General features: G+C 42.9%; 1 protein-coding gene and 1 long non-coding RNA gene across 2 annotated transcripts in view; one reads left to right on the top strand and one right to left on the bottom strand.

Annotated features, from left to right (window-relative positions):
• Positions 1-4,057: 4,057 nt before the first annotated feature.
• On the top strand, positions 4,058-5,599 carry LOC101095916 (olfactory receptor 1440-like). The gene has a single exon (XM_003993467.3). It carries the CDS (start codon positions 4,171-4,173, stop codon positions 5,116-5,118), a length of 948 nt encoding a protein of 315 aa, XP_003993516.2. The 5' UTR covers positions 4,058-4,170; the 3' UTR covers positions 5,119-5,599.
• A 2,832-nt stretch (positions 5,600-8,431) lies between these two features.
• LOC123380618 overlaps positions 8,432-17,435 on the bottom strand; it is a 37,275-nt gene continuing 28,271 nt past the window's right edge. The window contains exon 2 of the long non-coding RNA XR_006586634.1: positions 8,432-16,138. This is a non-coding gene — a long non-coding RNA (uncharacterized LOC123380618). The remainder of the gene's footprint in view (positions 16,139-17,435) is intronic.

Below are 17,435 nucleotides of genomic sequence, written 5' to 3'. Positions count from 1 at the left end.
ATAAAAGTAAAATAAAAACATTGAAATTCTTACTCTACTAGAAAAATATAGGTGCAGTGGGAGTTTAGAAGAAGGAATTCACATTCATAATAGGGAAAGCCTTCCAGAGTAGGCAAGAAAATATGCTTTTCTTTATACATTGTGTATTTCTCTCTTCCTACTAAATCACCTATTTTCTTTGCCTGCCTTTCTGAAAATGTAAAAAGAGCTGTAATGAATTGTCCCAGGAGTCATATGAAATACTTTTTTTTTTTTCAACGTTTATTTATTTTTGGGACAGAGAGAGACAGAGCATGAACGGGGGAGGGGCAGAGAGAGGGAAACACAGAATCAGAAACAGGCTCCAGGCTCTGAGCCATCAGCCCAGAGCCTGACGCGGGGCTCGAACTCACGGACAGCGAGATCGTGACCTGGCTGAAGTCGGACGCTTAACCGACTGCGCCACCCAGGCGCCCCTGAAATACTTATTTAATCCTTCTTTTACTGCTTCCCAAATGATAGTCTTGGTGCCTTACAGATGTTAGATATTCAACGAACATCAAATTATTTTCTGAGCTGCAGAGAAACATTCTCTGTGGCTCATGAATAGTGATTTAATTTGAGCTTTATTATTAAAGAGAAATAAATGTAAAACATTTAGCCCATGGGATATAAAATTTTATTTGGGAAATATAATATTGTATTAAAGGAGAAAGATAGAAAGCAAGAACAGAAAAATGACTGTTTATTTCTTTTCTTTTATTTTTTTTAAGTAAGGCTTCACACCCAGCATGGAGCCCAACACAAGGCTTGAACTCAAACCATGACCCTGAGATCAAGACCTGCGCTGAGACAGAGAGGGAGAGTTGGACACTTAGCTGACTGAGCCACCCAGGTACCTCAAAATGATTGTGTTTCTTAACTGAGTGTTAAACAGCTCTTGGTACATTGTACTGTTCCCTCGGGTTGTAAACATATGAATAATTTATTACTGCTGTTTGTTGGTTCTCCAGAAGTTTACGAACAACCGCTCACCTGCCTTTATTTTCAAACTTCTAACTCTATTTTTACCTAAGTTTTATTTTTTCATGGGTTTCTTAAAATGTGTTTGCAGTTAATTTCCATAGTAAAATATTCTAGAAGAATTCAGTATGTTTACTGTTCTTGTTGCCATCCCTTTGAAATCAGAGATGATAAGATCACCAGGGCTTCTTGGCCACCTTAAGCATTTCATATGCTTGAAGGAAAGTAAGGGAGCAGCAGTACTGAGACTACTGTTTTGGGCTCTTTTTTTCTAATCACAGCCAATGATTTTGATTGTTGTATGTTGGTCTTGAACGAACAATGGGAAGTGAAAACCAACAATAAAAGGAAAAGAACTAAAACTAACTTTAGGAATCAATATGAAATATTCTGTTTTCCAGTTATATACCCCTTCTCTCCTACTGGGTGTTTTAACCATCATCTTTATCTTAATACTTTATTTCATTTTCTCTCATCAGTAAATTAGAAAAAGTATATTGTAATGTATATTTTACTGCTTCTATCTTGTCATTAAAAACACTTTTTATTTAAAATATGTCAGTGATATAAAAGGGTAAACTTAAATCAACTTCACCGGAAGCATTTCCTATAATTTCTAAAATAACTTTACAGTTTCAGGATTGCTAGGTCACTGTACCTTCAAAACAGACATGACAAAATATACCATAGAAATACCACAACAGGGGTGCTTGGGTGGCTCAGTCAGTTAAGCATCTGCCTTCAGCTCAGGTCATGATCTCATGGTTCATGAGTTCAAGTCCCACACTGAGCTCTCTGCTGTCTGCACAGAGCCCACTTCAGATTCTCTATCCCCACCCTGCCCTTCCCCCGCTCATGATCGCTCTTACTCTCACTCTAAATAAATACATAAATAAATAAATAAATAAATAAATAAATAAATCCTTCTTTTAAAAAAAAGAAAAAGAAATACCACAACAACTAGTGTTTCCAAAGAAACCTTTTCTAAGTTTCTTGAAATATAAATTCATTATGAACTTAGCTGATGGAATCTTTCTATTGAAGGTGTTCTAAGCATATAAACCTATGATTCAGATCATAGGTTTGTGGCAACATAGTCTGGATCTTGTGGCGTCATCAGGGACACTGATAGATAATATGTAGTCAGGACAGTTTTCCCTTCCAGGTAGTTAAATATTCTTCTTCTTTGGGTATTTAAAATCAGATTAATAATGTTCTAGAATAATGGATCGCTTTTCTTTGTGTTTTTCTGCCATTATTACTGCTTCCTCAAGCATTATAGAGTCCCTGTGATACAAAGAGAATGTCAATAATGATCTAATTGTACAGATAAGGAAACTGACAACACACAGAAGGTATAGTAATATAGGGACAGAGCTTGGAATCCAACATGTCTGTTACTAGATCCAGGTGCTTCTGTCAAGTTTGATCGTCTTAACATTATACTATTTATTTATTTTTTTATTTTTTACTTTAATTTTTTTTCAACATTTATTTATTTTTGGGACAGAGAGAGACAGAGCATGAACGGGGGAGGGGCAGAGAGAGAGGGAGACACAGACTCGGAAACAGGCTCCAGGCTCTGAGCCATCAGCCCAGAGCCTGACGCGGGGCTCGAACTCACGGACCGCGAGATTGTGACCTGGCTGAAGTCGGACGCTTAACCAACTGCGCCACCCAGGCGCCCCAACATTATACTATTTATAAGAATGTTTAGTGTTATCTCTTATATAACTTAATTCAACACCTTAGCAAATAGAAAACTTTTATTTTTCTCCAAATTAATGTAATAATGAAATGCAATAAAAATACTATTTTATTTATATGATGAATTCATTATAAAGATCTTCTGAAGGCAAAAATATGAGAACCATCAAAACAATCTCAGAGTGAAAAAAAATGAGAGAACTTTTTCTTACTCATTATCAATGTATTATATAATTATTATTTACTCTACAATTATATAACTTATTAATAAAATATGATTATAGGTAATTAGAAAGTGTACAGGACTGGACAGACGGCACACAGACTGACAGGTTAAAAACTGAGCAGTGGGCACCTGGGTGGCTGGCTCAGTTGGTTAAGTGTCTGACTCCTGATTTTGGCTCGGGTCATGATCTCACGGTTCATGAGTTGGAGCCCCAAGTTGGGCTCTGCACTGACAGCATGAAGCCTGCTAGGGATTCTCTCTCTTCCTCTCTCCCTGCCCCTCCCCCCTCTCAAAATAAATAAATAAACTTTAAAAAATTGAGCAGAATAGGGAATCTATAAAAAAATGTCATCATGGACGCAACTTTAATCTGTGGAGAAATCATTTAATTATGTTGAGACAAGTGGCAATCAGTTTGGGAAGAGAAACTAAAATAATCTCAGATTTGTACCTCACATATGCACTAAAATCATCTAGAAAATTTAAATGTAGATATAAATACAAAAGAACAAAAAGAAAATATAAGAAAAAATTTTTGGATTGTGCAAAGAAATCTTTTTCAGTATAAGACCAAAGGCAGGAACCCTGTATATCACAGAAAACTGACTACCTAGAAATAAAAGAAATATGTATAACAAAATACAACATAAATAATGTTCATAATAATAAACTTGCAAAATAATTAACAACAAAAATGAGGGCAAAAGTGTTATTATCCTTGGTATATAATGAGCTCCTACAAATCAATAATGAACAACGAAATAGACAAGCAAAAAATGTATATGAGCAAATCAGTAAAGTTTATGCAAAATTAAACACAATGAAATAATTTTTTCATCTAAGATTATTGAGGACTAAAGTTAAAAAAAAAACATTATGGGTAATGTTGACAATAGAATGGCCAGGGATATTGTTATAAAATCTTGATACTTGTGTAAATTGGTACCAATTTTAGATAACAATTTGGCAACAATTTGTGTGTGTGTGTGTGTGTGTGTGTGTGTGTGTGTGTGTGTTAAAATATTTGCAAGAATGTATTGCAAACTATCAAAAGTAGTTGGGAAATGGAATCTCCAATGGTTTTTAAAATAATTTTTTATGTTAGAAAATGTTTACTATGGATAACTTTTTGTTTAAATCATGAAAACATATTTAAAACAAGTATGTTGCATAATATTAAGATAGTCTATCATTAACCCAGGGATCCTTCTGCAGATTGAAAAAACTTCAAGACAATGGCTGGAGGAAGGAACAGTACAATAGTCATCAGATTCATCCTTTTGGGATTCTCAGATTATCCCAAGATCAAGATCGCTCTCTTTGTAGTATTCTTGGGTTCTTACCTCTTGACAGTGGCTTGGAACCTGGGCCTCATCATCCTGATTAAGATGGACTCTCACCTACATACACCCATGTACTTCTTCCTCAGTAACTTATCTTTCTTGGATTTCTGCTATGTTACCTCCACAACCCCGAAAATGCTCTCAGACTTCTTCCAGAAGCCTAAATACATCTCCTTTCTGGGATGCACCATGCAGTACTTCTTCTTCTCTAGCCTGGGTCTGACTGAGTGCTGTCTCCTGGCCGCCATGGCTTATGACCGATATGCTGCCATTTGTAATCCTCTACTCTACACCGCCATCATGTCACCCACCCTCTGTGTACAGATGATGGTTGGAGCCTGTATAACTGCTCTCTTTGGTTCATTGATCCAATTGTGTGCTTTACTTCAGCTCAATTTTTGTGGGCCCAATGTTATCAACCACTTCTTCTGTGACCTGCCTCAATTATTAGTCCTATCCTGCTCTGAAACCTCTTTCCTAAAAGTCATGAAGTTTGTGATAGCAGTGATTTTTGGTGTAATATCTGTCTCAGTCATCATGATATCTTATGGTTATATCATTGCTACCATCCTGAAGACAAGCTCTGCTGAAGGCAGGTCCAAGGCCTTCAATACCTGTACTTCTCACCTGACAGCAGTGATCTGTTTTTTTGGATCAGGACTCTTTGTCTATATGCACCCCAGCACTGATGATTCTCTGGACCATGACAAGATGGCATCAGTCTTCTATACAGTGGTGATCCCCATGTTGAATCCTTTGATTTACAGTCTGAGGAACAAGGAAATCAAAGACGCCTTTAAGAGGTGTAAGAAGAGAGCTTTTTCCCATTGTCATAGTTAAAGGTCTGGCAGGCTCGTGGTCCTGGTGACTGGAAGTTTCTAGACTATGCAGAGAAATGCATTTAACTTTATTCAATCCTACTGATGCTCTGGCAGGATTGCAAGTGAGTCAACCCATCTAAATCCAGGACTGGTTCACTGGGATGCAAATCCTGTGGCTTCTTTGCAACTTGACAGTTGGCTCTTCTCTTGTATAGCGATAATAACATCACAAGTTAACTATATTAACTGTTATATTAATATAAGCCTTCAGTTCCTTGGTGTTTGGCCCTTACATATTCTTTCAGAACTTCTGCCTGCAGGCTGGAGTGATTAGGGCTAAACACAAGACTGGTGGTCTTTCTCATACACAACATCACAATCAGCATCATGACCACTTCATCCCAGACTCCAAACCCTCTAGGTGTCTGAGAAAATTCCAGTTAAATAAGGTGGAGCTATGGAAAGAAACATTACTTTAGACTGTGACCTAATTCCCTGCAGGGAGATCTGTTATAGAGAGTTTGGTCTAGAGTTTGTTTTCTGGGTTTGTAATTCTAGAACTCAGCATCAGTAGTTTGCAAGTGAATGAACAGGAGATTTCCAAGGTACTGCCCTGATCTGGGAAAGCTAAACTACAAAGGAAAGAAATGGTCATTTGGACTCTAAAATGGAGTCCAAGTTATTATCTATTATTATGGCAGACTGGATAGCATAAATGTACCCATCACTGCAAAGCTGTAACAAGACCATTTTTTTTAAGAAACTGTTTTTAAAAATATATTTCTGAGCAGGCAAGAAAAGATGAAACCTTCAGAACCAAATATAAAGTAAAATCAGGAATCATGAGAGTAAAGACAGCTCAGAAATTGTCTTTCATGCTGGGGGAATCTGCTGAACTCTGACAGGATCTGTATTTTGACAGGCATGTGAGGCTTGGGGAAAGAGAGACCAAGCCTGGGGTTGCCTGAGAGTTAGATAGGAGACCCAGACATACACATGAAGGTCCAATCACTGTACTTCAGTATGAGAAGAAATTAAGAGAAAAAAACCGTGTCTCACAGAAAGGAAATCTTGACTCTCTCAGCTTTCATGCTCAGTATGGGGAAAAGTAAACTAAGAATTTGTAACCACCTGCTGTAATAGAGGTTTGTGGTCTGAATTCCCCCTACCTGAGCGGTTCAAGAAATCTTTAGCTGAGAATTTATTTTAAAGTAATCCCAGGTTGGTAGTACCCTCAAGTACCCTCAATCAGAAACAAATGCAAATCCTCATTTAAGATTCTTAAGAGAGAATCTTAAACCCAGGCTCAAATAATTTTCCTAAATAACTGTTTAAAGAAAATTGGGTAACACAAATCTCAAAGTCCAAAGGAACAAGACCTTGTGGGTGAAAGCCAAGAAGACATGGCCACATCACACCAATAAAAGATGTCAGGAATGGCCACTGTCTCAATACAAATATAAAATAGATGGACTGATATGTTCAGGAATAAGGAAAACTTAGAATGTCTTTTGAAGGGGCGCCTGGGTGGCGCAGTCGGTTAAGCGTCCGACTTCAGCCAGGTCACGATCTCACGGTCCGTGAGTTCGAGCCCCGCGTCAGGCTCTGGGCTGATGGCTCGGAGCCTGGAGCCTGTTTCCGATTCTGTGTCTTCCTCTCTCTCTGCCCCTCCCCCGTTCATGCTCTGTCTCTCTCTGTCCCAAAAATAAATAAAAAACGTTGAAAAAAAAATTTAAAAAAAAATAATAAAATGTCTTTTGAAGACCAGCAAAATGAAGTTTACTGAGGATTTATTCATCTGGAAATGTGGTGAATTATACCCAAATGATTCTCCTAACTGAAACTGTTACAGAAACTGGTCTGGATCACCCAGCAGAAGAACCAAGTGGCACTTGGAGATCTTGGAAGTCAGGAGATTTATTTTATACTGATGGGTTCAGAGATCATTCTCCACAGGTCTGAGTCCAGAACATCAACTGAGGGGACAACTTATAGTCTGTTACTTACGCATTCCTCATTATTAGTAATTTGGTGCCTGAGGCAAGCAGGGTGGGAAGAAGAACCCGGAAGGGAAGTCTTCAGGCAGGGACTGAAATTCCCTTATCAGTCCTGTCGGCCATCATATAACAGGTTTTTCCCTATCAAAACAACTAAAATGTTGGATTTGAAATAAAATAACATTTTAAGTGAATTTCCTCTTAGCTTAATGAAAAGGAGGAAGAACAAGCTAAGCCCCCAAATGAAATGAAACCAGGAACCCAGGGAAATAAAAAAGTGCCAAAAATGGCTTTCTTCTTGGAGAGTCTTACTGAACACTGGAGACCCTGAGCTTCTGCTACATAGACTGTGTGGGTGGTGAGTCTAGAAGACCAAACTCAGGGCATGCTCCAGGTGATTCAGACAGAAACCTGTACATAAAGCCCAGAGGAGTCTCCCCTCAGTGTTAATTAGTGAGAATTTCCACAGATTATGCTCAAAAACACCAAAAAACAGTTATAGCAAATAAAAGCACAACCCTATATACAGAGTCAAGACCCCATAACTAAGAACCAGTAGGGGGGAAATTGTCCACATAAGCAGACCTAAAAATCTTCAGACATTGGAATTATCAGTAAACAGGATAAGACAATTAAGAACAGCCATGGTGAAACAGATTAAATCTCCCCCAGAAAGAAGATACTCACTCCTCAAAGGGAGCTATACTGAGAACAGGTCTCAAACATGGCCACTCAGAGCACTGAAAATAAGAGAATCAAATGGAGGAGGACTTACCATTTGCCACAACATGGATGGACCTTGAAGGCATTATGCTAAGTGAAGTAAGTCAGAGAAAGACAAACATGATCTCACTTGTATGTGAAATCTAAAACAAACAAACAAAACCCGATCTCATAGATACAGAGAACAGATTGCTGGTTTCCAGAGGGAGTAGGGTGTAATATGGGCAAAATGGGTGAAGCTTACCAAAATGAACTTCCATTTGTCAAATAAATCATGGAGGTGTAATGGACAGCATGGTGACTCTAGTTAATGATACTGTATTGTATATTTGAAAGTTGATAACAGAGTAGATCTTAAAAATTCTCATCTCAAGAAAAAAATTAAGATGGATGTGAACTAGACTTAATTATGGTGATCATTTCACAATAATATATGAACATCAAACCATGGTATTATACATCTGAAATTAATACGATGTTACATATCAATTATAATCTCCAAAAAAAAAAGCAAAGGGAAGAGGTTTGGTAGATCCATGTGGTGGAATAATAGCCATAACATTACGGAACCAGGCTGGAATTCTGGCGGAAAAACCAAGCGGCACTCAGAGATCTTAGTGGATCGGAGATTTATTTAACATCAGTGGGCTCAAAGGAGACTGTTTCTCCAAAGATCTGAGCGCTGAATGCAAGTGGGAAGGGTAATTTATAGTTGTCAGCTTCCATATCTGTGGCGGGTTTTCGTGTGCGCGGCAAATGGAGCAAGAAGAACCCAGAAGAGGGGTCTCTAAGCTAGAGATCAGAGCTTGTTTTAGTCCCATTGGCCATCTTGGGTGTACTTTATTCATTTCTCCAACATCCCCCCCTTTGATTCCTTTAAAAAAAAACTTATAGTAGGCATCACCTTTTAGTTTTACAGGTTGGTACTCTCAGAAGGGTAAGATACATGCAGTAGTTTGACGAGCAACAGTGTTTTCAATAAAACATACCATGGCATTCAGGGGCCGATGGATACAAGTAAAATTATGGAGAGGAGGGGCCCCACCAGGGCAGGAAGCCAGGATGCCCAATCCATGAGATCCCATCCATTCCATTGACTGATACTTTCCTGTTGTCTACATTGAATTCTTTCCTTGAGTTCCTTAACCTTAGTTGTAACTATTCCTGACTGGTTTACAAAACAGCAACATTTCTCTCCCCAGAAATATGCAAGTCCCTCCTTTTTCTGAAGTGAGGAGGTTGAGGGCTTGCCTATTTTGGAGGGTCACTGCCGCCAGATAGTTTATTTGGCTTTGTAAGGTTACCAGAGAATCTGCCACTGGTTCCATGTCTTCATGTAGCTCTTGAGATAGTCTATTGTTTAGTCCTATGGATGAACCTATGCCCCCTAATCCGGTTCCTATTCCTGTCGCAATTCCTGCTCCTATCAGAACAGGCAGCAGGATTGCCTGTTTAGCCTGGGATTTGGGGCTAAAGGCTGTTAGGAACTGATCTTCAGTGTATACGGATATCTCTGGGGTTAGGAAAATGGAATAACATATCTGAGTCCAGTTGGCCTCTAAGCATCGGTAGGCCGAATTAGAACACAGATAGAACACCCCAGGGGTTGAACACAGGGTTGCATTCCTCTTTAAGGTTCTATTTCTTCCACATAGAGAGGTACCGTTCATACCTTCAGGGACTGTACAGATTAGATTGTTGGCATTTGTGAGACAGACCCCAGTGGCCAAGGGTCCAATTAAGACAGAAGTGTTGGTTTTGAGATTTTCAGGAGCTTCTCAGGTCAAAGGGAGGATGGGAGTGGCTAAGTAAGCCCTCCAACTGAAGGGCAAGCACATCCAGCAGGTTTGGGTGTGATTATCTGTTTTATGGAAGACTTGTAGAGTACTTTTGGCCCAATGCTGGAGTGGGGAATTGGTAAGCATCTGATTAAGGGCTGAAAGGTTCAAACCCTGGTAGGCTGCCAGGGGAGTGGTTGCCTTTATGGCTTATATTACCCTATCCTGGGTATCCTTTATAACTTTTTGAAGAGCGCTATCTTGCATTCTTTCCCCGTCCAAGATCCCCCATTGAGGAAGGTAAGTGTAGCAAGCTCACTTCCTTTTCTGGAGGCCTTGTTGTGACATGGGTTCCTGACATTTTGGGTTATCTCTATGGTCCAATACTTAGTCCTTGGGGCACCAGGTGACTGACAGACAGTGGGTGTTTTTCCCTTGTAGCAATCTTTGTGGAGGGAGGTGAAGGTGCTGAATGCCCTTTACCCCCTTTTTGTAATATAACAATCCTGGGAGAAAAGCAGGTAAGCAGCAGTTGTGAGGGTGAGAGAGGTTATCATAATATGCAGGCAATACTTAATAATCCTCTCATCCAGAAGAGGCATGTGAGACCCAGCATGCATCTTTTGTCCCATGTCCAGCTCGTTGGTGCAGTCTCTATCAGCCCAACAGTAAGAAGTAAGATCAGGGCTATGACATCAGTAAGGGGCAAGGGCTGGCAGAGTTGCATCCAAACCCCTGGGCTTGGTTCACACATTAATTCCTTAAGCATCTGCCATGTGCAGGCCAGCCAGCTTCTGGGGTGTGGCTGGAGCAGGGCTGGAGGTCTCAGGGGCCAGTGTCCCTTTTGAGGGTCATTTTAAGTGGGTTGGCTGGATCTGGATCACTTGCCAGGTTGTGGGTTCTTCTGGGTTGGCCTTCTTCACTCTGGAGTGATGGACCCATGGGGTGATACCGGAAACTTTAAGGGCTGTAGGAGTTGTTAGACTAACAGTATGAGGCCCAGTCCACTGTGGTTTAAGAGGTTCCCTCTTCCAATCTTTGACCCACACAGAGTCTCCTGGCAGAAAGGGGTGAATGGCATCCCTAAGGTAATTGGAGCCCTCTCTATGATGTATCTCTGTAACTTGCTTAGGACTGCCCCCAAGGTCTGGAGCTGTTCTCTTATTTCCTTGTGTCTAATCTGGTGTAGGTCTCCTGGGAGTTTTCCTAAACATGGGGTGGGGGGAGGGATCACCCATATAATAACTAGAAAGGGGAGAGTTCTAGTGCCCCAGGCATGCATCGGAAACGCAAGAGGGACAGTGGTAGTAAATCTGGCCATGGAAGATTAGTCTCGTGGTGGAACTTAGCCAGGGTTTCCTTGAGGGTGCGATTCATCCGCTCTACTTTCCCGGAGCTCGGGGGTCGGTAAGCAGTGTGCAGTTTCCAGGGAATGTTGAGGGACTTTGTCGGGGTCTGTGTAATGTCTGACACAAATGCACGTCTGTTATTACTGTGTATGGTTAAGGGTAGACCAAACCGAGGCACAATCCCCTGTAGAAGAGTTTTGGCCACCTCATTACTTCATTCCGTTCTGGTCAGGAATGCTTCCACCTATCCCAAATATGTGCAGATTACTACAAGAAGGTACCTTAACCCTTTATTTGGTTGTATGTCGGTAAAGTCCACCTCTAAGTCTTCTAAAGGGGTGGTCCCTATCCTTTGTGTGCCAACTGGGGGCTGTGGGGCAGACTGAGCATTGTTTTTGGCACACAATACACATTGTTCACCGACAACTCGGCATAATGCCGGCTGCTGGCTGATATAGTAGTTCTTTTTGCAGAGGGCCTCTAGCTCAGTTTTCCCTAGGTGAGTGAGTTGGTGATATTCCTTCACTAGGTGTTTTCCCATAGATGACGGGACAAAGATGTGCCCATTTGGCATGACCCACCATCCTTCTTTGCTTAGTGTGCCCCCTTCTGTTGAGGCCCAACTTCTTTCCTCGTTTGTGTACAGGGGTGGGGAGACTTCCTTGTGGGGCGCAAGAGTCATAGTGTAGGCAGGAGCTTCGCCTGGGTCACCACAGGTGGCTGCTCTGGCTGTTTTTTCGGCCAGATGATTTCCTTGAGTTATGGGGTCATCTTTCTGATGTCCCTTACAGTGTAGGATAGCCACCTTGTCTGGCAGCCATATGGCCTCAAGAAGCTTTAGTATTTCTTCATTGTTTTGGATAGTTTTTCCTGCAGCAGTAAGAAGGCCTCTTGCTTTATAGATGGCCCCATGTACATGCACAGTAGTGAAGACATACTGAGAATCAGTATAGATGTTAACTTGTGTACCTTTGCTAAGGATGAGGGCTCGGGTTAAGGCATACAGTTCAGCTCGTAGTGCCAACCATCTTTTCGGCAAGGCCTTGGCTTCCAGAACTTTGGTAGTTGTGGTTACCGCATATCCTGCTCTTCAGCTGCCCTCTTATAAATAGCTGCTCCCGTCGCTGAACAGATGATCTCTGCGCTTGTTAGAGCCTGGTCTTGGAGGTCCAGGTGGCTGGCATAGACTTCATCCACTACTCTGGAACAGTCATGGTTGGGTTCTCCCTTCCCCATGGGAAGGAAGGTGGCCAGGTTTAGTGTTCTTACTGTTTCAAGAGTGACCCTTGGGTTTTCATAGAGAAGGTCTTGGTACTGTGTCAGCCAAGAATTGGAGAGGAAACGATATCATTGGGTGCTCATGAGGGATGTGACCACGTGTGGGACCTTAACATTAAGTGTTTGTACCATTGTGAGTTTGTCTGCCTCCGTGATGAGCAGGACTGTGGCTGCCAGTGCTCTGAGGCATGGTGGCCATCCTGCAGCCACAGGATCAAGTTTTTGTGACAGGTAGGCTACTGGCTGTTGCCAAGGCCCCATGCTCTGAGTGAGCACTCCAAGGGCTATTTTCTTTTTTATGTATGAAGAGGTTAAAGGGCCTTTCTGTATCAGGCAAACCCAGGGCTGGGGCTCATCCCAGAGCCAACTTCATTTCTGTGAAAGTGGCCCTTGCCTCCTCAGTCCATGTGAGGGGCTCCCGGTCTGGCCCTCCCAACAGGTCATAGAGGGGCCTTGCTATGGCTGAGAATCTGGGAATCCAAATGCGACAGAACCCTGTGGCCCCTAAAAATTCATGTAAGCCTCATTTTGTTTGGAGATGTGGTAGTGTGGTGATAACCTTCTTCCTTTCCGGTCCTAGTTCTCTTTTTCCTTTTGTGAGGAGGAAGCCTAAGTATTGGACCTGCTGCTGACAAATCTGTGCCTTTTTCCAAGAGGACTGGTACCCCGAGTAGGTCAGGAGCTGCAGGAGGGCATTGATACCTTTCATACAGTCTTCTTGGGTGTCGCTGGAAAGGAGGAGTCATCTACATATTGGAGAAGGACACACCCTGTGGTTTCCCTCGGAAAGTCGGTGAGGTCTGCAGCTAGTGCTTCCCCAAAAAGAGTGGGTGAGTTCTTGAAACCTTGGGGAAGTCGTGTCCAGGTCATCTGCATCTGGCACCCTGTAACGGGCTTAGTCCATTCAAAGGCAAAAGATGGTTGACTTTGAGGAGCCAGGTGGAGGCAGAAGAAAGCATCCTTTAGGTTGAGGCATGTAAACCATCTGACTGACCCTAGAATTTGTCTGAGAAGGGTATACAGGTTTGGAACCACTGGGTGTAAGGAAATAGTCACTTTGTTAATGACCTTCAAATACTGTACTGGTCGGTATCCTCCTCCTGGCTTCTTGACTGGCAAGAGCGGGGTATTCCAAGCCAGTTGGAACTTGATTAGAATACCTGCTTCTCTGAGCTTGGTCAGGTGCTCTTGTATACCCATTCTAGCCTTGAGTGGAAGGGGGTACTGTCTTTGTCTCTGAGGTTGGGTTCCAGGGAGCAAGCCAACAATGATGGGGGCCTAACTCCAAGCTAGTCCAGGTGAGTTATCTTCAGCCCATTCAGAGGAAAACATAAGCCTGAATTCTGAGGGGCTACAGGGTAGGGCCTGGGTGCAGAAGAGTCTCCATTCTTCTTCCCTTGGCAGGGTAATTGCCAAGACCAGGGTTTCCTTCTGCCTTGGGTTTAATTGGAAGCTAGTGTGTCCAGTGGGTTCAAAAGTTATTTAGGCCCCAAGTTTGGAGAGCAGATCTTGGCCCAGGAGGGGAATCAGGCAGTCAGGTAAGTAGAGGAACTCGTGTTGGACCTTGTGACCCCAAGTTCACATTGTCGAGCTTGACAGAAGGGCTGTTGTATCGCCTATGTCCCAGTAGCCCCAAGTGTGGTTGCCGTCTTTTGGCTGAAAGGGGCTACCGGGGAAGTAACAACCGAGTGTTCAGCCCCAGTCTCAACCATGAAAGTTATTGTTCAGCCCCCACTTTCATTTCAACCGTGGACTCATGGGGGCCAAGAGAGAAATAGCCTGGTCCCCCTCTGTCCGATTCTATCCCAGCCAGACCAATGAGGTTCTCACCTTGAAGTTCCTCCTGATATCAGCTGGGTTTTGAGGGCCCCTTCCAATTTGGACATTCATTCTTCCAGTGTCCCTTCTCTTTGCAGTATGCACATTGGTCCTTTGCTAAGGGGGCTCTGGGCTTCCCCTCTTTTGGTGGCTGGGGTCTTTCCATCTTTACAGTGTCTGTTTCTTTTAGTGCTGTTGTGAGAAGGGTGGCCTTCTTTTTTACTCTTCTCTCTGCTTCTCTCCACTTCCCTTTTGGCTGCGACTTCTCTGTTCATGAAAACTTTATTGGTGACCTCTATCAGCTGAGTGACATTCATTCCAGCAAAGCCCTCCAACTTCTGCAATTTTCTTCTGATATCTGGGGCAGCCTGTGCCACAAAGGAGGTATTTACCATTTGTTGACTTTCTGGTGCCTCGGGGTCAAACGGGATGTATACATGGTATGCTTCACATAGTCTTTCATAGTAGTCTCTGGGAGACTCCCCAGGTGCTGTGTGACTGATGATATTTTAGTCATGTTCATGGGCTTTTTGAGTCCAGCTCAGGTTCCCTGAAGGAGGGCTTCCTGGTATCATCAGATGTGGGCTTGTCCCTCTTCTGTGGTGAAATCCCATGTTGGGCATTCTTCAGGTGTGGCAGTTAGAGCCCAGACAGCAGGGTTATTGATCCCCGGAGGTGCATGATCTAGATACTGTCATGTTTCTCTCATTCTTCTTCTTTCTTCTGTATTAAACAGAGTACAGAGTAACTGTTGACAATTTTCCCAAGTCGGTCGATGGGTCTGGAAGAGGGACTCCATCAAGTCGACCATTGCTTGTGGCTTTTCAGAGTATGATGGAGTGTTGTGTTTCCAATTGAGGTCAGTTGTAGAGAAAGGTTGATAATACATCATGGAATGGCTGGGCTGGACTGTTCTGTCCTTATTCTGCCTTTCAGGCTCTCTCCTCCCTTACAGGCATTTGGAGAGCATTAGGTCTGGATCTGGGTGCAGTCTGGCTTCTAGCCCTGATGGGGGAGGGTTCACCAGGTCTGGGAGTGGAAGAGAGATGGGCGGCACTTCCAGAGCCAAAGGAGAGACAGATGGGGAGGAGTTTCAAGCTCAGGGGGAGGGGGGAGGGAGCCCAGTGAGTCATAAGGTGGTGGAAAGATGGGATCTTCCTCCGGGTCTCCTGCAAACACTAGGGAAGTGGTGGGTTGCTTCTTTGGCTCCCTGGGTGAGTCTCCAGATAAGGTAGCTAAAATCTTTGCCTGACTCTGCTTGCTATGGATGAATTGCACCCAAGGCTGAGGATTTGGGGCAATTCCAAGCCAGGAATCAATGTATCAAAATTGACCAGGGTGACCTGGGTTCCCAGTGAATATCAGCCAAACCCGCTGCACTATTTGAGCATCTAATGTCCCTTCCGGGGGCCATCCTACATTGAATATGGGCCATTCTAGTTCATAAAAGGTCCTTAACTTCCTGGGTGTCATTTTCATCTGGTAATCACCTGAAAATCCATTTTTTAAATATTTGAACATGACCTCAAAAATCGTAGGCTTACTCTGTTTTGATCCCATTATTAATTCTTTTCTCGTGTTTGGTGTCATGGAAACAGACAAAGGGAGGGTATCCCCTCAGATGAGAGGACCAATCAGATACTCCATTGGTCACATTCCCAAGGGAAACTTTAGATGAAGCTTGGCCGTAGCAGACTCAGCTTTGTGACTTGCAATTGGAGTCTAATCCGATGATGCCCTGGACCATATGCCTTTCATTGTGAGACAGGAGAGCCCACTCAGACTCCGTAGACTTTGGGGGACCTTCAGGGCGCCCATCCATGGAGCCACAAACTTGAACTAGACTGGCAAGACTACCCTAGCCACACGTTCACATACACACACACACACACACGAGAGGCTATTACATTCCCTCCTGCAAAATTTTCTACCTGTGAGACCACTAAGGTCTCTGGGGAGTGATCAGGTCCCTCTTACATCCTTTTGGGTAGGCCTGACTTCTTTGGGGCCCCAGTCTTACCAGTTCTGATGTCAGGTCCAGGTCTTCACCTACCAGGTCTCTTTGAGTCCAGCATGAACGATGCAGCAGGGCTAACCTGAGGCAACGAATAGGAGACTGCTGAAATTCAGGCAGGGCATGCCTTCTCCTTTGAGATTCCTCACTCTGTCACTACCTCGCCATTCTTCCAAACCAGTGTCAACAATGGACCAGCGCAGTTGGGTTTCCCAGTCAGGTAACCAAATATGTTATGGAACCAGGCTGGAACGCTGGTGGAAAAACCAAGCAGCATTCAGAGATATTGGTGGATAGACTTATTTAACATTGGTGGGCTCAGAGGAGACAGTTTCTCCAAAGATCTGAGGGCCAAATGCAAGTGGAAAGGGTAATTTATAGTTGTCAGCTTCCATATCTGTGGTGGGTTTTCATGCGCTCGGCAAACAGGGCAAGAAGGACTCAGGAGAGGGGTCTCTAAGCTAAAGACCAGAGCTTGTTTTAGTCCCTTTGGCCATCTTTGGCACAGTACTTTATTCATTTCTCCAACAATAAAAAAGAATGGACTACTGATACATGCTACAACATGGATGAACCTTGAAAACATCGTGCTAAGTGAAGGAGCAAGTCACAAAGGACCACATATGACATGATTCCATTTTAATGAAATCTTTAGAATTTCCAATAAACCTTTTTATTTAAAAAATTTTTTTAATATTCATTTATTTTTGAGAGACAGAGAGTGAGCACGTGAATGAGTGGGGGTGGGGCAGAGAGAAAGGGAGACACAAAATCTGAAGCAGGCTCCAGGCTTTGAGCTGTAAGCACAGATCCTGATGTGGGGCTGGAATTCATGAACTGCAAGATCATGACCTGAGCCAAAGCTGGATGCTTAACCTACTAAACCACCAAAATGCCCCTCCAATAAAGCTTTTTAAAAAAACAACAGAGAACAAAGATGGAAAGTGTGTAGGACCAAAGGTGACATTCTTGGGAAGGCACCATTTCTGTGGCAGGTATTCTGTAGAGATTTGGTAATAATGAAAAAGGAAATGAACCATGGAAATTAAAGGTCCTAAGAAAATAAAAAAGTAAAATACAAACTCATGTCTGTTCCTAAGTCACCATACACAAAAGAAACTGCCCTTCTTATATCAACATTGTTACAGCAAATACTCGGTGCCCAGGAAGAGACAAGTGACACGCACTTGGGGAATCAGAAAAGACTGTTTATTTCTCACCGGTGCTGGCCCAGCAGAGTTACCTCCAAAGGCTGAACCCCGAGCCCTGATAATGGCATACTTTTATGCCTGGCCAGCTTCTGGGTACTTGGAAACTTTCTATCAGCTGCACAGGTAGGTGGGATTGCAGGGGCTCAAGGAAAAAATGGGGGGCACTTA

Source organism: Felis catus, chromosome D1 (genome assembly GCF_018350175.1).
Source record: "Felis catus isolate Fca126 chromosome D1, F.catus_Fca126_mat1.0, whole genome shotgun sequence".
In the NCBI taxonomy this organism is placed as follows: Eukaryota; Metazoa; Chordata; class Mammalia; order Carnivora; family Felidae; genus Felis; species Felis catus.
Note: the sequence above shows the minus strand (reverse complement) of the source record. Positions and strands in the feature narration are given on the sequence as shown.